A 27,333-nucleotide genomic window follows, 5' to 3' on the forward strand; every position below is an offset into this window, starting at 1 on the left:
GCTGAAATGCCATCCCTTCAGGTGGCCCATCCTTGACCCCCTCCAGATGGACCACTGACTTTCCTGCCTCACTATCTTATGCTCTTCTCAGCACTCTCACTCCACATGGCTACTTTCTTTCTTTCTTTTTCTCTTTCTTTTCCCCTTCCTTTCTTTTGTTTTTTTCCTTTGGAGTTGAGGACCAAACCTGGGGCCTTGCTCTTGCTAGGCAAGCACTCCACCACTGAGCTAAATCCCCAACCCCAGTTATTTTCTTTCTTTCTTAACACATTGCTAAGTTATTGACACTGCAGTGTAAATTCAATATGAACAGAGGCCCTTAGTCATCTTGCTTGTCTCAGAGAGGGAAAGTATCACCACAGTAGCTACTCAGTAAACATTTGTTCAATGGATGAATGAAGGTTTAGAGACATAAGAGAAGGTGATGGAAATGCTGTATCTAAAGGTTACAGAGTACAAGTGAAGGACATTATAAAAAGGAAAGAAATGGAGAAGAAATGCAAAAGAGGCAGATGAGAAGAAAGAATAACGAAGGGAAGGGAGGTGGGAGGTAGAGGAAGGAGAAGACAAAAAAGGGACAAGATCAATAGACCAAGAAAATGAAGATGCTGCCATAACAAAGGGATCGTGACCACTTGTGACTGGCCTGAGTGGCTTTCTCAAGGCTGGTTGCTTCTAGTGCCTCTAAGTTAATATATCCCTTTAGAAGCTGATTGCCTTGTTCCCAAGGTCTGCAGTGACCAAGCTTTGCTTAGAGTCACATCTGGAAGACTATTTGATCCAGGCTTACTCTGTAGATGATAGCACAGTGCTAAGTAAAGGAGCTTAGCAAGCCATAGATATAGGGAGCACCAGACCTGGAGCTCGACCTGGATTTCCAATCCTCTGGTTGTTGTAGATGAGCACTGAAGAAGATCCAAGTTTCTGTTTTAGTTCCCAAAAGCAAGTGGCCTCAGGATTTTCCTGCTTTGGTAACTTATCATTTAAAGGTAGCTAAAAATTAAAACTTAAAAAACAAACAAACAAACAAAAACACCAGAGTAAACTTGCCTTCACCCTCCGAGCAACATGTGTGTGACTATTATTACCTATGGTGTTGTACAGTTGCTATTGTTTCTGGGCACTTGCCTTGCAGGTGAAACTAAAATATGAGATGAGTCAGAACTTGAAGTGATTTCCCAAAGTGAAGAACTTAGCAGAGGCCGGATTTAGGCTCAGTGATAAATGGAGCATGTGATGATTACAGTGAGGCCTATGGAGGCTTCAACTATGAAAGACTGCAACTTTTGTTTACTTTTTTTGCTTAACATCCACTTTCCATGAGAAATACTAAAGAATGGCACATTAAAAACACAGAAGTAGCTTTATATCATCAATCATGGCTGACTCTCCTTGTTTCTAGCTATGAATCATAAAATACACTAGAAACTTCCCAACTTCAATTTATTCATTCAAGTCTCCCATCATCCTAATTATGAAATCAAGGTCAAGGGATAGAACAACAACAAAAAAAAAGTCTAAATTGTGACTTCTTTCCCTTTGGGGTTCTTCCATGATACAATAGCACTGCCCCAAATTATCATGTCACAGATGCCCTCTACTCAATGCAGCTTACTGGGTTTTGATGTTATTGCTGTTGTCTGTAACAGGGTTGTCCTTATGTAGCCCTAGTTTGTTGAGTGTATGCATTATGCAAGCCAGGCTGGCCTTAGTTTTGTAGAGATCCTCATGTCTCTGCTTCCTAAGAGCTGGAATTACAGGATATGACACCTACCTTATTTTTAAATATTTTTTTAAAAAAAGATTTATTTTTAAATAATTTGTATATGTGTATATCAGTGTATGGGCATGTGCACATGAGTGTAGGTGCCCATGGAGGCTAGAAGAGGGATCCAGATGCTCTGGAAATGGAGTTACAGAAGGTTGTAAGTTGCACCCTAATATGGGTGCTGGGAACTGAACTGGGTCTTCTGCAAGAGTGTTACCCCTCTTAACCACTGTGTCATCTCTCCAGACTCAGGAGAGAACACAACTTATTGCTCAACTATACTCATGTAATACACTGTCTGAATAAAATGACAAATGCTTTATATGACATCATGGGCTCTGCAGAATCCTTGAACTACAGACAACTCATTTTTTGCCATCTCATAAAGATGGATTTCTTATTCTGATCATGAGCTATCTCTTTATACAGAAACTCATTTTATTGCAAGAATTCTTTGGCCCCATATATGGTTCACCAAATAGTTACAGGTAGAAATGGCCAAAAGGCCAATGACCCATCTCTGAAAAAGCTTAATTACTGTCACATATGAGAAAATGGCTACAAATATAAATGAAGGAGCCAGATCACCACCATCAGATACCTTTTTCTCCATCATTAATAGCCCTCAATCTGTTTGAGTACAGCCTGCCAAGAACCTATTCAACTGTCCCACTGGAACCAATAAAAGGCTTGCTGGATAAGGCACACAGATTTTGTGCATATTAGCCTTGCTGCTAAACTCTACTTAACATTTTCTCTTCTTCAAAATTCTGGTTCTATAAGCATTTGAAAAATTTATATTAGTTCAGAATCAGAGCTTCACACAAAGAACAGGAAACAGTCCTGTTGTGAAAGCTTGATTGTCACTTGTGCATTTTTTAAAATTAGGTATATGTAATCTTCTACCTCTTAGAACTTGCATCATCCTGACACAAATCCAAACATCAAGGGTTTCCTTTAAACATCAACCAGGCATTACTCACTTGACAGTGACCCTGCTGGATGTATCCTGGAGGTCACTAGGGTCAAAAAGTTGTGATTCTTTAAGGCCAAGCTCTTTACAGCCTCTCAAGAATAAGATGGTGTTGTCCTGGAAGAAGAAAAGAAGCCCAAGTGTTACATTAGGTTATCTTTGTGACAGAACCACTTCATTAGTAGTCCAAATTGCTGTCAAGATGCAAGCCATAGTGGCTGCTAAAGTCACATCTAAATCATGGTGTGTCGCACAACAAAATTGCAGTTAGGACACACTGGAATAAACAGACACTTCAGATGTCCAAAAACCTAGCCATACCAAATTCAATTTTCCCTTTAGCTTGATACATCTATAAACAACTGCAAGTCAAATGCTGCTATAAAGGGAATTTAGCATCTTTATAAGGAACAGTACTTTCAACAGTCAGGTATTTTCCATTGCTTCTAAATTTCCCCATGCTTTATTGCTTAGAACTTGTTATCAATAGATATTTTAAAAATATAATTAGAAAAAAACAAAATTAGAGCATGGGGAATGGTTTAGTTGTTGGGTGTTTGCTGAGCAATCATGAGGACCTGAGTTCAGATCCCTAGAACCCAAGGAAAAAACCAGGCATGATATAATATGCCTGAAATTCAAGCAATAGGAAGGTGGAGGTAGAAGAATTCCTGGGGCTTACTGGTAAGCTCCAGAAGAGGTCTTGTCTCAAAAAAGCAAGGTGGACAGCTGTGTTGGTTTGAATGAAAATGGTTCATTGTATTTGCAAGGTTAATCCCCAGTAATGGAACTGGTTGGGAAGGGATGGGAGGTATGTTCTTGTTGGAGAAAGTGTGTCTCTGCAGGTGGACTGTGAGGCTTCAAAAGACTCCCACCATTCCCAGCATGCTTTCTCTGCATCCTAATTATGGGTTTTGCACTGCCATCATGGACTCTAACCTTTGGAAATCTTAAACCAGATTTAACACTTTCCTTGATAAGTTTTGTTGGTCATGGCATTTTATAACAACAGTAGAAAAGTAGATAATGAATAGCATTAGAGGAAGATGCATAACATTGATCTCTGGTCTCCAAACACATGTGTCCACATGTTCATGTGCATTGCACAAATACATGTACATGCAAACATGGCACATACACAAAATAAGACTTTGTAAAAATAGTATTGTTGCCTAAGGTGTTCTCATCTTCATTTTTTTCTAATTAACTGGTTTAAATATATCCTTTGCAACTTTTTACACCCTTCATACATTCATTATGGGCTTTGACTAAAAATACCTTTTTAATGGAATGCAAGATGAATTAAAAGATAAAAGAAATCTAGTCTCTTCTTTCATGTCATATTTACTCCCTTTCTCTCTCTTGAGTATTTGGGGGAGGAAAGGAAGAGCAGCTAGAGGTGGTGTGGGAGAAGAGCAGAGGTATCCAAGGCACAAGACACAATGCTACACATAAAGATGCCATGATGAAATCCACTACATTGTTTGCTAAAAATTAATTTAAAAAAAATCTAGATGTGGTTGGGAAGGAAACTGAGAGCAAGGAAGACTTCTGAAAACAATGCAAACACCCTTCTCCTCATGGTGAACATTCCCTGGCAGGCACAGGTTTACTGTGAACAGCAGAGGAGCAAGACTGGCTGACAATTACACTCTCAGTTAAGGAGGGTTCCGTCTGGGCGGCCCATCTATGGGAAGTCCTAGGAATAAATGAATGGTTCTGAAAGTGAATGTGAATTGTGGGTCATCCTTTGAAGACCCCAGGACAACTGGCCAACAGATTTATTGCCATGACTCTCTATTTGTCCTCTTCTTGAAAGAGTTCCAAAGGCATGGATTGACTCCATCAATTTGCAAAAACTACAGGTCAAGGAGTAAGGGCTCCAGGAGCCATATCAATGAGAAACCCTCTGAATGCTGATAGAAACTGCCATAAACAACTGAACTCAGGGTGGTGATTACCCAGTTCACCCCAGGTAGTTCAAAGGGATCAGCAAAGACAGCATTTTTAATTACCCAGTGTGTAGGCAGGACTCTCAGGCCCCCAAGAATCCTGCCTCCAGATGTTCACACCCTAGGTAATCTCCCCTTGAGAACAAGTGAAAGCCACAACTGTGATAACATTGTGGCACTGAACAATTGCCTGTAGGTTAACAAAGAGAAAGATTATCTGATTGGTATTGTTGTCACTTGGAAGCTTTTATAGAAGGTAATAGAAGAGGTCCCTGAATGCCACAGCTGCAAAGGGTTGAATTCAGTTAACTATCATGAACATGGGATGGGCTTGGGAGATGCTCCAGGTCTCGGCGTTGTAGACATCTTGAGTTCAGCCCTATGATATTCTGAGAAAACAGCCCTGGCTCACCCTATCCAGACATCTAATCTATAGACAATGTGAGGTAATATGTGAGTATCACTCTGAAATGCTAGTTTATGGTAGTTTTTAATGTGGCAATAAAAAATTAACATGCTGGGGCTCTAAAGAACAATAGTAGAAAGTTGTTGACCTTTCTATGGCCAATATTCTGTGACCAATACCCTTCCAAGGGCTGCATTTATTATTATATTATCTCTGTTAATCCCTGTACACCTTATCCTCAACTCACAGATGAGAGAGTGATCTGTAGTCTAGAACAATTATGCAATGATCCAAGGTTATACAATCAGCAAAAGGTGCAGTTTGCAAATCAGTATGATATGTCTGATGAATCCAAGCATGGAACTCAAGGTGAGTACCAAAGAACAGTGGGGCTGTGGAGGATTGGATTGATCTCAGAGGTTCTTACAGATGCAGAAAGCAGAAGGCAGGAGGCAGGGACAGCTGAGACACAGAACAGTTACATGTCATACTGAATCAAACAGCTAAGCCTGCATCCCAGCTAACTCATCGCTAAAATGGGATGTAGATTCTCCAGAGGTAAAAACGCTAAGCCCCCAAAGTTGCAATTCTTGTTTCCACCTCTCCAGTTTCTAGTTGTTTATGCTTATTCATCTATCCCAAAATTCTCTCCCTTCTCCTTCTCCCCATCTTTCCCTCTTTCCCTCCATACCTCCTTCCCCTTCTCAGTTTTTCTTTCCTGTTAGCCTTCCACCAGAACACAAATGTGTCTTCTCATCCCTTCTTCCCTCTCTCCTCCCCTCTCTCCCTCCTTCCCTTCCTTTCTCCCTTCCTCCTTCCCTCCCTCCTCTGTTCCCTCTCTCTGTCTCTGTCTCTCTCCCATTCTTTTGCCTCTGAAACTCTTCAAAGGCATCACTGGCTCTGAGGCTGGCATATTCAAAATATGAACTTTGCTTTGCAGGTCTATATTTCAGAGATGTAAACACATCCTTTAACGAAGACAAAACTCCAAACAAGGCAGTGACCAGTTCAGATGCCAGGTGGGCTTCAGTGGGTATTTGAGTGTCTTTGGATTGAAGTGAGTGTCTCTCAGGAAAGTGAGGAAGTGAGTGGGTGCTCTCTAGGAATCACCAGTGACCACAATAAAGAACAAGCCTCTGATCTCCACGCAGTCCCCTAGGACTACAGCATCCTGGATCATAAGTACAAACAAGGAGGTGTTCTTCCTATGCACAGTCCCAGATGCACACGTGCACTCTGGAACACAGCACACCATTCAGCACACGGTCTACAAACATACAAGCTCTGTATGGCAGCCAGCAGGGACAATTTGGGCTGGAAGATTTAAATAACTGCATGTCTGTTTCCAACTCCTTGCTGTAACCTAATGATGCTGGAGAAGAGCCAAGCCCTAGTCAGAAGCAAAGCCAGAAGCAAGAGCCACCGGGCCAAGAGCTAACAGAGGCCAGCCACTGGAACAGGCAAGAACAATCGTGTTCTTAATTACAAAGGACATATCCCATACTCTCTCATCTGCCTTCTCTATGCACTGAGATGTCCCCACATTTACAATTTCAAGCAAAGCCCTCATCTTAGTAGCTCAGATTCAGAGACAAACCATTTGATAATGTCTTAATCCCACGGAAGAAGTCAGATTCACTGATTTACTACAATGACTATTACATGTATTTTTCACTTACACATAGCTAATGATTCCATTTAGTAATCTTTTGGGGAGCTTTCTGGGGACTTGAAAAATAATCATTGTTACAAAAAAAAAACCCACCCTGGTAATTAAAGATATATGCTGACCAAATGTATGAGCCTTAACTGGACTCTAGCAGGAAAGGTAAATAAAGGCTATGCCGTTGAATATGAGCAGACTATTGAATAAATTATGGATTGGGCATTAACTTTCTAAGGTGTGGTGATGGTAATGTAGTGAAGTGAGTGGAAGACTTATTTTAAAGTACACATCTGGATTATTTAGGGGTGTGTTATATCTGTAACACGACTTTTGAATGGTTCAATTAAAATTGTGTGTGCATGTCTGTGTACATACATTTATCTTCACATGTGTGAAGAAGAAGACCACACAAAGCAAAAGACAGGGATGAAGATGAGGGAGGGATGGAGAGACTGCACAGATGTTTTCCTGTGTTTAGGGAGAGGAACATGCAAATTGCAAAATATTAAGAATTGGTAAGTACAGAGACTGAACCAACAACTGGGAAGCCCACATGGGACTAAGCTTGGGCCCCTGCATGTACATGATTCAGTTGTGTAGCTTGGTCTTCTTGTGGGACTACTAACAGTGTGAGTGGGGGCTGTCTTTAACTCTGTTGCCTGCTTTTGCAATCCTTTTTACTTACTGGGTTGCCTCATCCAGACTTAATAGGAGAGAAAGTGCCTGGTGTTCTGCAACTTGATACTTTATGACTGGTTGGTATACATGGGTAGCCTGATCTTTTCTGAAGAGAAACTAAGGAGGAGGAATGGATAAGGGAGAAGAAGGGATGTGGGAGGGCACTGGGAGGAGAGGATGGAGTGGAAACTGCAGTGGAGGTTGAGGGGGAGTATTGAAAGAGCCTATTAGAAGAGGGAGAGCATTTTGTGGTCAGGTAGAAACCTGGTGCAAGGGAAACTCCCAGAAATGTACAAGGATGATACCAGTTAAGATTCCTAGCAATTGCAAATATATAGCCTGAGCTGGTCATACCCTGTAATCAGGCAAGATTTCCAGCAGAGGGTTTGGGACATCAACCTAGCCACATAACCTTTGACCTACCGTCTGTCCTACTTATGGGATGTTCTTGGAAGGCTGGGAAGGGGTAAGGGTGGCACAGAGATTGTGACAGTGGCCAACCAATTACTGGTTCAGCCTGAGACCCATGCTGTGAGAGTAAGCCCACCCATGACACTGCCTGGAGTTCCAGGACCCAAAGCCTGAATGGCCCAGCAACTTAGGATAGAACCAAACACAACTGGAAGGGGGATGCCAATGTAATGATGTCTAACAATATTCTGCTATACCAATAGATTGGTTTCTAGTTGTCATCAGAGAGGCTTCATCAAGCAACTGATGGAAACAAATGCAGATCCACAGCTGACATAAGGCCAAGCTGGGGAATCCTGCTGAAAAGGAGGAAGGATTGTAGGAGCCAGACGGGTGAAGGACATAACAAGAAAACCCACCTTCCTAGCAACTCTTGCCCTGAAGATTTTATATCTGTCCCTTCTCTGCATACTCTAAGATGGCAGAGTGGCCCAGCCCAGGATAGACCCCAACCCCAGAGTGTAGTTGTCTATTGCAGGTAATACATGTTCACTAAATATTTAAATATAATGTGCAAGTAGTCTTCTAGATGTTTTTAATGGTGAATAAAACAGAAGATTCCTTAATCTTCATATTCATTTATGTTTTTAGAGTTGTTAAAAATCCATATAAACAGGGGAATGCTGGCTGAGTGGGTAAAGGTTCTTGCTGCTAAGCTTGATGACTTTGGTGACTTGATCCCAGGGAACATGGTGGAGGAAGAGAGCAGACTCCTATAAGTTATTCTCTCTCTCTCTCTCTCTCTCTCTCTCTCTCTCTCTCTCTCTCTCTCTCTCTCTCTCTCACACACACACACACACACACACACACATACACACACACACACACACCAAAAATTCAAAGTCCGCAAAACAGAGGTCTGGTATCAAATTAGACAATGGAAATAAGAGAACATACAATAAGGAACATGGCATCATTGCTTTGGAGACAGAAGGACTTAAGTTAGAACCTCAGCCTCATCTGCATCCTGGCTGTGTGTTCTTGGTTAGATTTCTGAACCTTTCTGATCTCCACATCTCTAGTCTGTAAGGTAGAGGTGCTCTCAACCTTGTAGATGTGGGTGTCAGAATAACAGGAAATATACATCAAAAGCTCAGTGCAACTGTCTGGCATGTTCCAGGCATTAGTTACAATAGCTCTCCCCTTACTTTCAGTTATTTCCATAGGCAACTGTGGTCTGGAAACAAAAGATGGAAAATTCCAGAAATAAATAATTCGTAAGTCTTAAATTGCATGCTGTTCTGGATAATGTGATAAAAGTGTTATACCGTGTCACTCTATCCTGTCCAGGATGTGAGTCATTCCTTGGTCCACTATACCCTTGCTGCTATATATGACTTACATTTTAGTCACTCTATAGCCATCTTGGTTATCAGGACAATTGTAGAGCCACCACAGCTTGAGTAATCCATATCTTAATTAATGATGGCTCTCAAAGCACAAGAGGAATAGTGCTGACAATTTCATTACAGTACATTATTGTAATTGTTTAATATTGGTTTTTGTTAACATCTTACTATCTTTTATAGCAAATTTATCATTGGTGTGCATGTGTATTAATTACAAATTGCATCATTATGAGATAATGTCTGGCAGACAAACTAAAGGAGCAGAGATTTACTTTGGCTCATGGTTTCAGAGACCTCAACCCATCTGGTAGAGAAGCCATGGGGTTCATGATGGCAGGAGTGTGAGATAGGAACTCTTCACATTAGAGTGGGTCAGGGAGCATAGAATCAGGCAAAATCAGTAAGAGGCAGCTTTCAGGAGCCTGCCTCTTACTACTAACCTACACCACCAGAGAGGCACCACCTTCTAAAGGTTCCACAGCTTCATGAAACAGTGCCACCAGTTAGGGGACAACCGGTCAAGGCATGAGCTTGGGAAGAACAGTTCAGATCAAACCATGATTGCATGTGTTGAGAAAAAAAAAAAAAAAAAACCAAAAAACTAGTATGGCTGGGGTTTGGTACTATTCTACAGTTTCAGGCATCTATTGTGTGTGTGTGTGGGGGGGGGTCTTAGAATGTATTCCTTGAATGTAAGGGAGGTCTCAGATACAGAAGGCATCACTAGAACATTTTTGTCCACTCAGGTCAAGAAAAGACTATGGAAGATAGAATGAAGAACAGTTTATGCATCTAAAAAAAAAAAAAAAAAAAAAGATACTCATGAATATTCTGTCAGTTATATGGGAGATTAAAAAAAAAAACCAGAGAGATGTTGCTATTATTTGTTCATTGTTAGTCACCAACTCGACAGTCACAGGCAGTTTCAAGCTTAGGAACAGAACAGGCTAATATATGCAAAGGTCATCTGCAAGGTAGTTGTCTGTATGTAAGTCATTTGCAATTATTACACAAAAATAAATCTTTAGGTGCTCCTTCCCAAATGAGTCCAGAAAAACCTACTTAAGCCGAAGTGTATGTGTAGGGCTATTAATTACAGGATGGAGCAAAGTCCTGTAGTAGGAAGACACATGCACAGATGTCCAGTGCTCATTGCTCCTGGCTACAGTTGGCTCACAAATCCCATCAGCCTCTATCCATTGAAGAAGCCTGCTTTGCCATTGGCAGAGCTTCAGGATGGAGGGGCCAGCAAGGTACTCCAGTGCAGCCCCTGGGCAATGCTCTACCACCTCATCCACATCTTAGGGCTACTGCTCTCTTCTTCAGAAGGCAAACTAAAAACTGCTTGCTGCTTTTCACTTCATTAGGCATTCATTTCTATCTAGAAAGGAAGGGTCTTCTGTCTTCTTGATCCACTCACTACACACAGGGAGCAGCTTTCTGGCCACGATTCAGAAACCCAGGTATGAGTGGACCCCTTTCAGTGGGGTGGGCCACTTTCCTTGGTTTTATTTCTTTTTATCCAATAGAGAAAGGTCACATGGTTTGAAGTTCAGAGGAAATGAAAGCAATGAACATTCAGGCTTCGGACAAATCCTGGTACTTAAAATTCAACATAACACATTCCTGTAAATTTCACTCTCTGTAAGTGAAAAGACTAGATGGAAAATAAAAAATGTAAACTGTGATCATCTGTGGATTTATCATTTTAATATACTGTCTATAGTATGTTTGCTATAAGACCTTAATACGCAATAGGACATCTCAAAAAGATGTAGAAGTATGTCAGAGGCAACCAGATCTTGTAAGAAAAATCAACAACTAAGATTAATGTTACTTTTCTATTCTTCCTTATAAAACTCATTTTTAAATGTGTTTTTTGTTAGGTTTTCTACATGTAAAGCAAACTCCCTTCAACAAAATACAATTAAGAAGTTCAAAACTTAAGGAATACATTACCAAAACATCTCCAGGAACTTACCCCCTAATTAATTGAACACCGGGGTTTCCTGAACCTGCCTTGTTCACAGTTCCTGCCTAGTCTGTCCTGGCTCTAGTCAAACTCCTGGGATTGGCTGGAGTCCAATAACAACCAGCACTCGCCAGACTACCAGTGCAATTTTATTTGCCAGGAGTACTTAATGAGGACAACAGTTCTGCCACTGAGAGGAAAGAGCAACTTACTGCAACTGGGAGACTTTAGGAACTTGAACCAGAAAGGTGACATCTGGATAGGTTCTTGAAGTAAAAGAAAACACATGGATAGGAAATGAGCAAAAGCATGGTAGGTTTCCAAAGGAAGAATGTAAGGGAGAGAGGGAAGAAAGTTATGAGTTTTAAGGTTGGTGGGGTGAGGTGGGGGGAGTGAGCACCCTTCTGAGAAGCTCTCGGCTGTGGAGAACTTCAGCCAGTTCACGCGGAGTCTTGGAACCCCCTCTAACTTGAGCAAATATGTGTGGTTCTGTGGGAGGGACTCATTGGTCAGGGAAAAGATCTACCAAAGAGCCTCTTCAAAGACCTTGGGGAGAAGTAACCGAGAGGCAACAAAAGGGAGAGAGATGAGCGATCTAAGAGCCAATGCTCCAATGGGAGAGATTTTTAGGTGATGCCAAAGCTGTAGCCACTGAAATGGTCTTAAGGAATCAGACCTGGTGAAAGAAAAAGGACTGGGTTTAATTTGCAACCCCTGCTACTCAAAGGGCCACATCTCACTGGGGATGTCTATTTGGTCTAAGATTTGACAGTAAGGCCACTGAACAATACAACGGTTTAGGAATCAACTACTCAAGAGCACAGGAAGCAGGGAGAACAGCTAAAAGTCCTCAAAGTGTCTCTGTAAGTTTACTTTATCACTTCTATTCTATGCTAACTTCTTGACTTCAGTAACTTGATTTTTACCTCACTGTTCTTTTGAAATTCTCAAAAAAAAAAAAAATCAGTAATGCCCTTCTAATCAGAAAATCCATTCATTGGTGATTGAACAGTATTCACCAAAATAAGTAGCATCTAGAAACCATTTATTGGATTATTGCCGTGTGCCAATCCATGGTAAGTGCTTTATGTACTTTTTCTTTTTTTTTTTATGTGAGTCTTGGCATGCTATAAGTCTTGCCCACTCTTAAGACCAAACAACCTATACGTGTTTATTGGATGCTTACTAATTACATACCAGACATTGTTCTAGATAGCATCTAGGATTTAATGGGGGGAAAAGGGGAAATAGCAATGCCAAGCAAGGCCCTGGCAGGGTTCTACCTGGCATGTCTGGGGACCAGTGAGGCCATTTCCATTTGCACTCTGAATGTCTAGGCTGTCCTTACTCAGCTGTGCCTGACAGATTCTGACCTACTCCTTCACACTCACTCCCAGGCTTCTCATTCTCCCTCAAAATGCCTTTCCCATTTTTCTCTGCCCATACCTCTCCCCATGTTGCCTTTCTTGGGGATCCAGTTCTGACCCGTGTGGCTGTTTGACTCCATTGCCTGCCTCTCTCCAATATTTCTACACAGAACAAAGAGTAGAGAAAAAACACAGTACAAATGAAACAGATAGGTTTGTTGGCTGAACCAAACGTCCCTTGTCTGTATTTGAAGAGGAACCAGCCATATGTCTCCATAGATGGATCTTGGCTAATATAATACTCCTGGACCCTCCTCCTCCCCTAAGTGCTTCAAGAGAAGATATAGGGTACACACCCAGCTCCTTTCCATGGCAGACAGCCTGTCTGTAGGACACATGTGTTCTGTTTGTCTCTACCATGTGGGAGGAACCTCTCTGTGGGGGATGCCTGCGGATGTCTAGCTGTGGCAGGAATGGATGGCTGGTTTGTTAATTCAAGAGTGAGGATCAGAAAACCAGCTTGGCTAAAACTCCAAATCCATGCACTCTGGTTTGCTTCACGGGATGTAATGCTGACGGTCTGTCCCCTGTGTGACTTCTGTGCTTATGTCTCAGCTTGGGGGACAAGCAGGATATTGCTTATTGACAGCTCTAAGCCCCTAGCACTCAGTTCTCCATGCTACTGGAGGTAAGATGACTGTTCTGGACCTGGAGAAGCAAACACACAGTTCCCACTGCTGTCGGCCCATTAGACACACTTAGTAATCCCTCTGGGCATATGGTCAGCTCCCTCCCCATTCTTGAGGAGGCTTTCCTAAGCTCCCTGCCTTTGTCTCTCTGCCATTTTTCACCATCATCTGTCTCCTGAATGACAAATCTCCTCACCCCACTCATCATAGGTTCTGCATTTAAAAACCATTCCTATTTAAAAGACAAAGTGGGATACCCTAAGGCATTCTGAAATAATATGTTGATGATTTGTAAACAATAAAGTTATATATATATATATATTCATATTCATTGGGGTAAAGATTAAAGAGTCAGAGGTTAAGCCATGCAAACTTTCATTTAGTTTCAAACATTTAAATCAATCCATTGCATGTTTACTGCATGAAAAGTAATGTGTGAAGTGCCCTGAGCAGGAAGGTTCATCAACAGGGCTGGATCCTTATCTGCAAAAGAGAGAAGCCCAGAAGAAATAGATATATGTGGATTATAGAGTTTAGCACAAACTAGGAAACACCCAAGTGTAAAACACAAACCACAGGAGTCCCTTACCTGGGGTAGGAAATGGCTGTGACATGGGCATGAGTTACAGGGTGACCCTGTGAAGCAGCAGGAAGCCAGGGTTTTGTGATTCGGGACCTGCACTTACTTCTCTAATCTGTCAACTCTGTCTGTTGGCTTGCTGGCCCTTACTACAGTTTCAAACTTGTTAGTGACTCTATAAGGAGGGCCATTTTTTTTTCTCTCACTTGTATCAGAAAATATGCCAGGAAAAGATTCTTATAGGCCCCCACAGAGTAAAGCTCTTTCCCACAATGATTAAAGAGATTGGGCAGACAAGATCACAAACCCTTACAGTAAATGAAGAGGAGTAGGAGAGGCATTGTTTCCAAAGGAGAAAAGGACTCTTTAACAGGGAACCTGGACCAGGAACACTAGCTTCACTCACAGGGAGTGTCAGAACTGGCTTTTTCTCCCTAAGTTCTGTTCTCAGGAACTAGAATATATGGTTATTAACTGCCACTGTCAACATATCAATGAAAGCTACTAAAACGTAGGGTTCCTAAAAACACAGTAGAGTCTGTCTACTAAGCCACAACGCTGCCTTGGTGTCTCAAAGTTAACAACACAAATGCTACAGACGGAAACAATAAGCTTAAGTAATTAGCTCTCTTACAAGAGATTTTCAAGCATGGTTTCCCCACCATGCGGCAACTGAAGCACAGTTCTACTTCTTTATGGGGTATTTAAGATCTAGAGTGCCCAATTCCAAAGACTCTGTGGCCTTTGGCACTTTGATCTGCCTTTTCAGGGTTCCCCATTCGGGGCCACACATACAGGTCTACATGACAGTCAGCACCACAGTGCTCTCAGAAGCGGGAATCCAGACAAGTAGGAAAACTGCCTACATGCCACGTAATCTAACCCTTTGAAAAGCACTGGCATGCTTCCTAAACTACTTAACCTAACCCTAAAGTACAACATAGGCATTAAAATGTTATATTGGCAACCATTTTCCAATATATTCCATTAATTGTGCTTTGGAAATAGAATGAAAAATAGTTTTTATGTGTATTAGTATCTAACTGCTTAAATACCTGCCACACTCTATCAAATAATAGACATGTATCTGATTTGTCAAGCGTGACCAGGGACATAGATAAAATGTGGGGTCTAGACTGCTAAGAAGTCACTAGTGCTTCATGATGAAATGGATAAAGAGTTGAAAAAAAAAACACGGAAAATGTTTAAAATAATCTGGCACTGTAATCAAGTCTACCTATGGGGTCAATGAACTTAACACACTGAACAGAGAATAAATATATCAGTGTGGGTGTCTTCCAAATACACAAGCCATTTATCAGCAGAACCAAGTAACTAATGGAAGTGGAAACCAGTGTCCATTGACTAAACAATCACAGTAAAAAGCAAATCAAATGCAGTAAAATACTCAGTAGAACAGTGTTATTTTATACAATTTTTTTTAAGTGCTGGTAAGAATGTAGAGGAAGAAAGCTCTACATTTCTGGGAGAACTACAAAAATGACGTAGATGTTAAGGGAAATAATTCAGTAGTTCCTTCAAGAGTTGGATGCAGAATTACAACATGATCCAATAATGTCACTTCTGAAAATATACACAAAATAATGGAGGAGGAGTTCAAACTTGATTCCTTGAACAACGGTATTTATATTCACAATAGCCAAAAAATAGATGAGCTCCAAATCCCTACCAGCAGACAGAGAGACACAAAGAATGTGTAGGTACAACAAAGGAATATTAATCACCCTTAAAAAAATGAGTGAATTTGTATATGCTACAACAATGGGAATTAAGTTATGGGAATAAGCCAGACATGAAAACAGAGAAACTTTATGCTTTTGCTTGTATGAAGTACCTAATAATGGTCACATTCAGAAGGATATCATATATATATAGTGTGTGTTTGTGTGTGTGTGTGTGTGTGTTTATGAATTACAACATGATACATGTGGAGAGAGAAAGAGATTTATTCCGTAAGGTCTGTGACTCTAGAGAACCCTGAGTAATACAGTGATGAAGACAGATCCTACATAAATGGATTTTCCTATCCCTACATCCTCCATCATGTAACATTACAGACATAAAATAGCCATCTATAAACCAGGGGGCAGATTTTTACTAGAGACAGGATCTGCTGGTGCCTTGAGGTTAGACTTCTCAGCCTCCAAAGTCATGAGAATCAACTTCTTTTGTTCATTAGCTAGCCAGTTTATTGCATTTTGTTCTAACAGCTTGATGAGCTAGACAAATAATAATGGAATCAACTGTCCCTCAACTAAATATCTAAAATGGCAATTTGTATTACGTATTCTAATATCAAAGAAAAGGAGGGGAGGGGAATAGAAGGGAAGGAGGAGAAAAGAGGCTACTACCAGCAACAAAATTTGCTTTATCACATGACACAGTCCTGGAATACATGACCTGGGAAAGTATTAATCAAATCAAGTAGGGAAATGTGGTGCACAGCATTCCTCAGCTGAAGGTCATGGTGCTGAGAGTCACTGTTATGAGACATCCTTGTGTATGTATGTATGTATGTATGCATGTATGTATGTATGCACCCATGCATGTAGGTATTATGTGTGTCACATGAGTTTATGTGTATCACATTCATGCAGGTGCCTGAGAAGGTTAGAGGGTGCCAGATCCCTAGGACTGGAGTTACAAGAGCATTCTACAAGAGCCATCTCTCCTGATCCCAGGATATTCTTTTAAACCCTTGCAGCTTAGCAGTTCATATACCCACTGAACCTCAGAGTCCTTTGTTTCCATCATCTGCCTCTCCATTCATAAAATATGCCTTCAGAAGCTGAGAGTGTTGAGACTATCATGTGACACTCAAAACAGAGTGAAATCACCATCACTCACTCTGCAGTGACCATATCCTCTCAGTTCCTCCACTGGGAGTGCCAAGCCCAAGGCATGCAAGGCTCCCAGGACTCGAAGAGCTAGGAGTCTAATTCTTTCCTGCCTCAGGAGAAAGGATGTAATTCACACAGCCTCTCTAGACAAGGATTTACTGTCTAACATGGACCCCAGGAACAGAGCTCTTCATGGTCAGGGTCAGGCATGTGGGTGACATTAGAAAAAGAAACAAGAAGGAGCCATACTGACAGATTCAAATGTGGTCATCCCTTTCACACTGATGGGTCACAACCTCTCTGCTGAGGAGGCTAAAACCCAGTAAGGAAGGAAATGCCACAAAATACAAAGCCCATAAGCAACATTTGCGCTCACCAACAGAGATCGTGACCTGGAGTAATTTTAGCACTTAAGATATTCAGCTGGAGAAAATGTTTCTCTTCAAAAGCTCTGCTAATATGTAAACACACGTGAAAAAGAGAAAGTAGAGAAAACCCAATGGTGGGAGAAGAAAACTGGCGGAAACATCAGGAAGCATCACTGGCATGCCAAGCCTTTTGTTCTTTCAGGTCTAACAGTCAGTCAGGTCCTTCACTGAAGTCAGGTCCTTGATTAAGCTAGATTTCTTTCTAAGTAATTAAAAAAGGGGATGAGGCGAGACTGTCTTCAAATAGCCCATAAAGTCCTGACTCGATAATCGTTCAGGAGTGGAAGCCATAAATGCATTTATAAGAAACTTTTTTTTAAAATAAAGTATATTCAAACTGGAAAAAAACTCCATGGATACTGCAATGTTTGGTCTAATTCATACAATAAATCTAATAGGCAAGTTATCCCTTTCCAATAGTTTCTAGCACATTCCTGGCATCCAACTGGAGTTAACCTATTGTACATGCTGTTTAAGTTCACAAAATATTTATGAGACAGAAGTCACCAGAGAGAGGGATGGAGAAGGAGAGGTGAACAAAGGAATGCAGAGCCACTAATGTGGCTAAAAAGGACCCTCTTCTAAGCACCTGGGGTTCCGAAGGGGCATCCATGGATACCTAAAGACAAGACGCATCAAGGACCTATGAAGTGTCTGGAGATTTTCAGTCTCTTCCACACAGACTTCTAGCAAATCAACCCTAATTACCTTTCAGACGTAGGAGAAGATCGTGCAGAAAGTGTCATTCCCGAGACTCTGCTCTTTATCATGTATGCCACTGTCCCCTGGTGAGTATGTTTTGGCCCACAGTGTATAAAGACATAATTGCCACAGCTTCAATATGATGCTCCAACCAAGCATGCCAGAAAGTTATCAGTAATGTTAAAATAGGTACCCAAAAGTTCATGTACATGTAATCTCAAAGGAAGACACTATAAAAACCCCACTCAAATGTCTCCTGCCATGGTGATGTCCATCTGCCTATGGATCACACTCCCTTGGCACCACGTATCCCATGACCATATAATAGCCTGCATGTGCATTCTGGGTTGTAGGCCTATGAGCCACCATGTGTGGAGTCATACTCAGGGTATTTTAGGACTAGCACCATGACTGACAGACCACAGATGTTAGGTATATTTTAAAAATAGTTTAGATAACATGCTTGCGTCTGCACTATCCTCAATGGCCAAGATAAGGAAGATATCTTAATAAGGAAGTATCCATGACCTTCAGTGGATGAAGAGATACAAAGAAAATGTCATTCATCCCTAAAAAGGGAGCGGAGTGTCTCTTGTAACAATATGGATGGAACCTAGAGCATTCTGCCATGTGAAGTAAGGCAGATATACAAAGACAAATATGGTGTCATCTTACTTGTGGAATTTTAACAAATACAAAAAAATGATAAATATATATATTAGAATGGCAGAACAGTAGCTAAGGGCTGGAGAAATGGATCCTGGTTATGGGGTACAAATTCTCAGTTAAAAGACGAACAAATTCCAAGGATGTAATATACAATATGGTAACTATGGTTATTAATATTGTATATTTGACACATGCCAAGAAAGTAGACATTTTATGTTCTTACCACACCTAAAAAGGGTAATTATGTTGGCAGACTGATGTATTAGTTGTTTGTGGTCATTTTACATGTATTCTTAAATCATTATGTTCTATATTTTAAATATCTATAATTTTTATTTATCAATTATACACCAATGAGGCTGGAAGTTTTTTTTAAAATCACCATTCTTTAAGGCCTGGTTCTGGAGCATTCATCAGTGCTAGTGTGTGTGTGTGTGTGTGTAAGGCACCTTTGAGTTATCTTTTTTTTTTTTTTCCCCCAGGAGCCAGCTAATTTTGTTTCTCATTAGCGGGAGCTCACTGATTGGGCTAGGCTGGCTGGTTGGCTGGTTGGCTGGCCAGTCAGCTTCAGGATTTCTCATCTCCACCTCCTCAGTGCCAGGGTCTCATATGTGTGCCACCATATCCAGTTTTTCTACATGGTCCTGGGCTTCAAATGCAGGTTCTCAGGCTTATGTAGAAAGCACTTTACCCACTGAATTACTGCTCTTAAGTTAGTTTTCCAGCTCTTGGTATAGTCACGGTTTCTACTTTAGCAGTTAATTTTGATATTTCTATTTTACTAAGAGATTACCCTTTCCTATTGATTATCAATCCTTTGGACATAGTGTTGTCTACAAAGGTATTAAATTAACCCCCCAGTCCACCCCCTCTTTGTCTTTGTCCTTACTGTCTACTTTGTTCTTTTATTGGGCTTTGAAGGAGATTATCTAAGTTTGGTGTTTCCCAAGAACTGATCTTTGGATATTTTGTCCATTGTTCTATTTCTTCACCTCTCAGCTTTTATTTTTATTAACCCCCTCTTATGAACTTTGAGGCTAATTTTGTTCCTCTTTACTTTCAAAGTTGCTATTGAGTTGCCTTGTTTTCCTTCTTTTTTGAGAATTGTCTTGGTTGGGACAAGGCAACATCTATGTAGGCAGTGTCTATGCCCTCTTTTTAAAACCCAATGACAGAGCAAAGTCTGATCCACCTAACTCACTAGTGAATTTATTGGGCTTACTCCAAGAGCATGAGTGAGTGGTTGTTGATAGGAGCATGGGTGAACTAGAGCAGTCACACAAAAAGGTCTACACCTAGCATGGATGATAGAGTCTCCATGACTGCATATATAGAACTACCTTCCTGTAGTCTTCTCCACCTAATATACTCTGGCCCTTCCCTGAGATTACTAGGTCATGTAAAAGTAGGGCAGAATTGCATACAATTGGTTGGGAGGCAAGGTTAGAAACTCAGGTGAGGGTCCCATGACCCTCCCGCCAGGTCTCTCTATGAAGGAATGCCAACAATCAACCAGCCCAGCTGTGATGATCATTTGCAAGCAGCCACAGCTGAACCCATGAAGATGTCAGCTGTTTGGCTTGGAGGATAGTGCTATATAAGACCTTCATTCTTTTACAAGAAAATAATTGCTCTGAGAGCATCACTCACTGTGCTTAGGAAGGTTTTTATTACTGCCGTTATTTATTTATGCATGTAAGTGTGCACAAGGTGTGTGTGTGTGTGTGTGTGTGTGTGTGTGTGTGTGTGTGTGTGTGTGTGTACCATTGTGACAATACATGTGTAGAGGTCAGAGAACAACTTAGAGGTCCACCCCCGTACACGATGTAGGTCTCAGGGATTGAACCCAGGTCACCAGGCTTGGTGGCAATCACCTTTATTTGTTGAGCTATCTCATCCACTCTGCTTAGAAGTTTTGGTAACAAACATACTCTTTTAATTTGTTTCCTGATAACTTTAACTTCCTCTTGAATTCCATTTTGGCCCAACATGATCAATAAATGTGCCTACCAATTCACAAGGGGATAAAGCTTTTTAAATTGTTTCATTTTATTTTGATCCTCTTTGCATCCTAACCAGAGGACAACTTTTTGAGTCAGTCCTTTTTCTCTTTGCCATCAAGCACAAGATAAGAGGGAAGAGAATGACAGTATAAATTCCATGGACATTTAACAATCTATTTTTATGTTTTTGTTTATATCTTTGGCACTGCCATGAAATTCATGTGCTTAACAATTTTCCACCAGGCACCTAGTAAGATGTGATAAGAAAAAGCATGAGATGTAGGATATAAAAATCCTATCTACTGCATAGGTCTCAGCACAGTCCAAAGTATAAAATATAAACCACAGCTGGCCTATCCAACAAAAGCTTGTTTCAAAAACCACAAAAACATAAAGTGTGTTTTCCCTCCACTGTAACTGGCTGGATAGGCTGACCCAAGTGTTCTCTCTGGTCCCGTGATGCACCTTCCCCAAAAAGATCCAGGTAGCTACCAAGATAGGAAGCACCACCTATCTCCAGTCCTGGCAGCAACAGAAAAGCCTTTGACTGGCTCTGTTCAGGCCCCATGGACCACATGTATGGAGGAAAGGACACTGTGAGGCATGCATGTGACACGCTCCAGAGGATCCTAAAGAAAGGCAATGATCCCGGATCAAGTGTCTTTTGAAGCAGCTAAGTGTTTAAAAGCCTTTAAAGCATGCTGAAGAGTACAGTGTGGGGGAGGAAGGGGTGGTCAGAAAGCAATTTTGTCATCCCACTTACCACTGTAGAGAATAGTTTTGAAACTAAAGACTGATTGAAAAGGACATCAAAGGGATATGATTTGTTTGATGTTTAGACATCCATATATGATGCAGCTCACTGCTGTATTAATGGTGACCGTCTGTAAGCCAGATGGACCCAAGAACTCTCTCAACAGACATCTAACTCAGTGACACTGAAAGGCAGGGCAAGGTAAAGCCATCCTAACACAGAGGGCTTCCCACCTCGTGCTTAAAGATACCTCTCTCTACTGGAGTTTAATAATTCAGGAAATCATAATTAATTTTAGGAGCTTTCTTGGCAAACTCAACATCACGAAAGAACTGGAAATGGTGATAGACCCTACCAAATGTAATGATTGGTAAGATCCTGCCCTATAAAATTCTTCCAGAACAGGGAAAAGATGGGGTCCTGATGTACAGATGGAGTCTGATATAAGTCGATGGCTGGTCTCAAGATTTATATTATTTGGGGCTTGATATTTCTAAAAGCATCTTTTAAAAAGAATTTATTACTTTTTATTTTATGTGCATCAGTGTTTTTCCTGCATGTATGTCTGTGTGAGGGTATTAAATTTTGGAGTTACAGATAGTAACTGTTGTGAGCTGCTATGTAGGTGATGGGAATTGAATCCCAGTCTCCTGAAAGAGCAGTCAGTGCTTTTAGCAACTGAGCCATTTCTCCAGGCCCCCAAAAGCAACTTTTAATCCAGATATCTAACAAGAAAAGGAAGAAAGCCAAAAATTAGTACCCTCTCTTCCTTCCAGAACATTCTTCTAAAAATTTAGTCTCACTAAAACATCATGTATTTCCCCTTGTTATCTTTACTCATAAGATGCAAACATCTGACAAATATACAGGAGGAGAAATTCAATGCACTCCTAAATTTTCTCTGTACATGAAAGCCATGATGTGGAAACAATCCAACCCAGCAGACTAGCCAGGATAGATAATAATAAGATTCAGGGTTACTAATCCCAGCATCAGAGAGGCTGAGGAAGGATTGCTGTATGTCCAAGGGTAGCCTAGGCTACAGAAGAAGATCCTCTCTCAAAAATGAACAAAAAAGAAAAATAAAATCTCTGAGCCAAATGTTTTTATGAGGCAGCTGTTTACAGAATTCCTGTCAAACTGTTGTCATAACCCTCACCTTTCTACAGTAAACAAGCACCTACTTTTATAACAAGATAAAAAAAAGCCTTCAAAGTTAAAAACTGAAAAATATAGATTGGGAAGGTTGAAAGTCTTCTTAATCATTAAGTACCTAAAGAGAAACAAAAACTGAAAGTAATGAGAGTTGTGAATATTTAAATTATATTGATGTTTCAAACAAAACATAAGCTCCAAAAGAGATATATGCAGGAGCTGGGAAGATGGTTCCGTGGGGGAAGAGCTGCTGCTCAAGAATAAGTACCTGAGTTCAAATTCCCAGCACCCATGTAAAGGCTGGGCATGGCCACATGTGCTTGTAACCAGAGTGGTCAGAGATAGAGTCAGGCAGACCCAGGAACTTACTGGTGGGCCAACCCAGTGAAAATGGGGAGCTTCTGGTACAGCGAGAGACCCTGTTTCCACACAATAAGGTAAAGGGTGACAGAAGAGATTTAATGTACTTCTCTGTCCTCCACATGTATACACATGGGCATGTATACCTCCCACATGACATACACATATCTACCACATACACACTCAACACACACACACACCCAAGCACACAAAAAATAAAAATAAACAAAAGAAGTGTGTCCAGATGAGTAAATTATGCAGTCAAAAAACACACAAACAGGATTGTAGTAATCACATTGTTTACTATTGTCCATGCATGTCTATGGCCTTCTTTTTTTTTTTTTAATCCTATATTCTTGTCTATCCATCTATGCAAGTTAATTTCCATTTGAAGTCAGTAAATGACAGCAAATGGCCAACCGAAAAGGCTACCTTTTCTCTAGTCAGAAAACAAAGAGAGCCAAAGAGACTACCTGACTACTTGGGAGGTGGGACAGCTATTGGATCGACAGCATTTCTTGTAGCTGCTGGAACTAAGAGGAGGAGAAATTTCTTGTGAGACCCACGGATGGAATAGTCACTATAATCTGCATCATCTCTGTGTCACAGGAAGCAAAGTTTCCGTCCACCAAGACAACTCTGGGGGAGAAGTCACGGATCTTTTTTACTTAAAATAATGAAATGCACACTTGCCAGAATATGTTTAATAATATCTACACCAGGACTCTAACCTTCAGCCACTTCTTGCTACTTTGAAGACATTCCTAATTTGAGCCTTACATTCAGAACACAGTTTTTTTTTCTCCCTGAGTCAGGAGACTGAGTACAGAGTGCTCTCAAGTAATTGTGACAGGGTCCTGGGTACTTTCATAGAGGCTCATATCCATACAGTGAATTATTTCCAAAAGAGCATTTATCAAAGGGAATATGATTTTTAAATTTTGGCCTTGTAATGAGTATGTGAAAAACTTAAACATAATAAATATCCATTAAAAGATTACATCTGGGGCAAGACAGACATCCACCTATGAAAACCATATCTGATGATGCAATATGGGGCTGACTGGCCAAACTGCACTTTCTTGGGGATGGTCAAAAGTCTTAAATTCACTCCTTACTTGGCATGATACTACACATCTGGATTTTCAATTCTGGGGAGTCCTGGGGAGGAGGACTGTGAGTTCAAGACCAGTCTGGGCTTAATGGTGAGAACCAATAGTTAAACAAGTGCATTATAGAAACAAATAAATTACTTAAAAATAAGAAAGGCTATCCTGTTAGTGTCTTTGCAATTAAGCAATGGCCAGTTGCCAGCCCCAGATTCGTGACCTGTGTCTTCTAGTGCTAGACACCCCTGCTGCTTCTAATCTTTTGCTGGTATAAAATATGCTACAAGATTTTTAAAAAGTGTGTGGAAGAGAAGCATCACATGAGTGGGGGTGCGTCTGTAGAAGGGAAAGTGCACTAAATACTTCAGACATGCTTTTTAAAATAACAAGTTTTCAAACTAAGCTTAAGAATCTGAGGGGTAAAATTATTCTCCCAACGTCATATAGGTAGCCAATGACAAAGCTGGGGCTTAAACCTGACCCTGTGTCCTATCCACTTTACTCCTTCATATAGCCAGCTAGATGATGTCACATAGCATAAAAGAACGCTGGCCACTCTTAAGATATGCACTGCTTAAATATAATGCACTAACCATTGGCAGCAGGGATGGTTAATGAGCTAGGTTTGTGGCCTTGCATTGTCTCCCAGCGAGGGCCCTGGATGCTAGAGCATGACAGGGGCCCCATGTGGACAGCAGTCAGATCTAGAATGGTCTCCCACGTAAGTTCAACCAACACACTTGGTCCTTCTGAAAATTTCACTGGACCATCCCTGCCAGATCCCAGCTGATTCCATATAATAAAAATCAGTGCAGCGAAGCCAGCGCTATTTCCTGCCTACAAAGTTTGTGTTCATAAAAGGAGGTACATTTAGATCACTTGGCACAATCTCCCACGCAGATGGCATATATACGACATTTTTCTTCTTCGTTACATTATGGATGAGAGCAATGGCAAAGATCCAGAACTCAGACCTTTAAAAATAGTTCTTAAAGCTAATGACCTAATGGCCATCAGCTTTCATAATCAAATATCCCTCTTGGGGGCTGTATGGCACTTTTCACTTGCATCGTGTGTACCGCAACCTTTTTGAGGAAGGCTTGACAATGCCTCAAAAACCATAAAAATGTGGGCTTTCTTTGATGTAGCAATTTTACCGTTGGGAATTTGTCCTAAAAAGAAATGGCTAGGGAAAGGGAAGATTTATGCTCAGTATTGTTCATCTTAAGTTGATTTATAATAGCTTAAGAAATAGAAACATCCCCAACTGGCCAAAAGAAGAAATACGCAAGTAATTTATTGTACAACCATATGGGGGAAAGGTTATATAGCCATCAAAACAGCATTTTTCAAAGAATTACTTAACAGCACAGGGAAATCCTTATGATCAAGGTCAAGGAAAAATAAAGGATAGAACTAATGTATATAATAACCTTGACCATGTCATTTATATAATAAGTTTATATAAACAGACGGAGAAAAACCTGGGCTGCAAACTACGATGCTAATACAGAGCAGATTACTACATGTGCTTCTATTTTCTCATACATTTAAGAAATTTTAATTTTCATACAACATAAGTATTAAAGTTCAGTCCAGAAAATATGACAAATTTTAAAAATAAATTGATTTCTGGTGCTGTTGATTCTCAGCTAGGGGCCTTCTGCAATTATAGCCAAACCAACATGAATGATTAGACACGGATGGTTCCTCATCTTGTCTTCTGCTGTCTGGCCAGCTCACCACTGGTGTGGAAAAAAGACAGTGTGATAGTGAATTTCATAACCATCTCGGTTTCCATGCTTGAAGAGGATATGAAAGTTTTACCTTAGTCAAACTTAGTAGAGATTTTCTTTATCTATACAATCCTTGACATGCAAAATGGCCCATTACTGCAGACAGCTACATTTTGGATTCAGAACAAGAGCCCGTAGCCTCATGGAGTGGCAACAGCCCACGGGGATGTCTGCTTCTTCCTTTGAAGGCTCTTGTCTGCCTCTTGTTTCAATACCTTAATTCCTGGAAGCCCTTTGTCTTCCATAGTCTTAATTATCCTAAGCTTACTAAGTCCTTCCCTCCTACTTATCCAAAGGCTATCTAACCAGACACTGAAATGAAAACAGGAACTCGCCACGCCAAATCTGAATCAGTTCATTTCAGCCTGATAGCACATCATTCACTGTTATGAAAGACTCTTTGAAACCACTTTCCTTTGCCATCTTTTTTTTTTTCCCAAATGTGCAAATATGCTACCCAGAGCCTTGCTTTCTCCTGCCAGAAAGCCTTGAATCTGAGGTCCTTTTTATTTACCTCCCTGTCAAACTCCACAACCCTCCAGCCCACTCCTGAGAATTAAGGGATCTCATCTTTTCCTTGCTTTTGTTCAAAGACTAGGATTGAGGGCTGGGGGCCATAGCTCAGTGGTAAGGCAAGTGTCCAAACAAGCCTGAAGCCCTGGGTTTGATCCTGGTCACCAAGAAACAAAAATAAATAAAAAACAAAACAACAGCAACAACAAAAACAAAACAACGACTAGTATTGGGGAAAGTTGTAGAATATACCATTTTTTTTTTACAGTGAGATGAGTATAAAGCCAACTCTACCAGGAATCTGTTGAAGTCCATTGTCAAACTGAATTGTGGGTTTCTGTTTTGTGTGCCTCTTATAGCTCTACCCCCCCAAACTGTGTTTATAAAAACTTGAGTGGATACATGGCAGACCATCATTCTCACCTGTGTTATTGTGGTACCTATGTTATTGTGGTGCCTCTGTGAGTAGAGCTGCTGCAACAGTGAGAAACTTAACCACCCTCAGGAGAACTTCAATGGAGCTTCTTGGTTTGGTCCTACAGTTGTCTCTCTTACACTCAGCACCCACACCCCTCTCTCCAGCTGCTCCTTCTCTCCACATGAACAATACAACCAGCTAACACATGTAAGAACAACCCCCAGCCCCCATCTCTTATTCATACAGTGGTAGACATCCTTAGAGATGAAAACACCCTCCACACAGTCCACTTTTAGTTACTTCTAGATTACAGGCAGGCATAATACATCTTTCAGGAATTTCAGGAAGCGTGAGTGTTGTATAAGGGCAGAGGTGAGTTTTTGTGCAGGGACGATTTCCTGTCATTCTTGATTCAGAGAAAGAAAGGAGCCACCCACTTCCCTTTCCTATCAGGTCAGGCTCGACTTTGGAGATTCACTATGAACCATGACATTACCTGAAGTAATACCTTGGAAAATCCATTCCAACCTCCCTGGTTAAATACAGTACCCTCCAGCTCTCTCTACCCTCAGAATGCAGTGATCCTTGGACCTCATAAACTTCCAACCTTTCATGGTGGCTTCCTTCCATGTTCACTGCTTCCAAAGCTAGTTCTTATTGAGACTACAGTCTTCCTCCATCCCCCTCAAAAACT

At 40.9% G+C, this 27,333-nt stretch overlaps 1 protein-coding gene across 9 annotated transcripts in view; it reads right to left on the bottom strand.

Annotated features, from left to right (window-relative positions):
* Positions 1-27,333, bottom strand: part of Limch1 (LIM and calponin homology domains 1) — a 298,145-nt gene that overhangs the window by 89,314 nt on the left and 181,498 nt on the right. For all 9 annotated transcript variants that reach the window (XM_051198458.1, XM_051198454.1, XM_051198453.1 and 6 more), the window contains exon 4: positions 2,752-2,858. In XM_051198458.1, the coding sequence (XP_051054415.1) occupies positions 2,752-2,858 (107 nt within the window). The remainder of the gene's footprint in view (positions 1-2,751; positions 2,859-27,333) is intronic.

This window comes from Phodopus roborovskii, unplaced genomic scaffold, assembly GCF_943737965.1.
Source record: "Phodopus roborovskii unplaced genomic scaffold, PHOROB, whole genome shotgun sequence".
Lineage (NCBI taxonomy): Eukaryota > Metazoa > Chordata > Mammalia > Rodentia > Cricetidae > Phodopus > Phodopus roborovskii.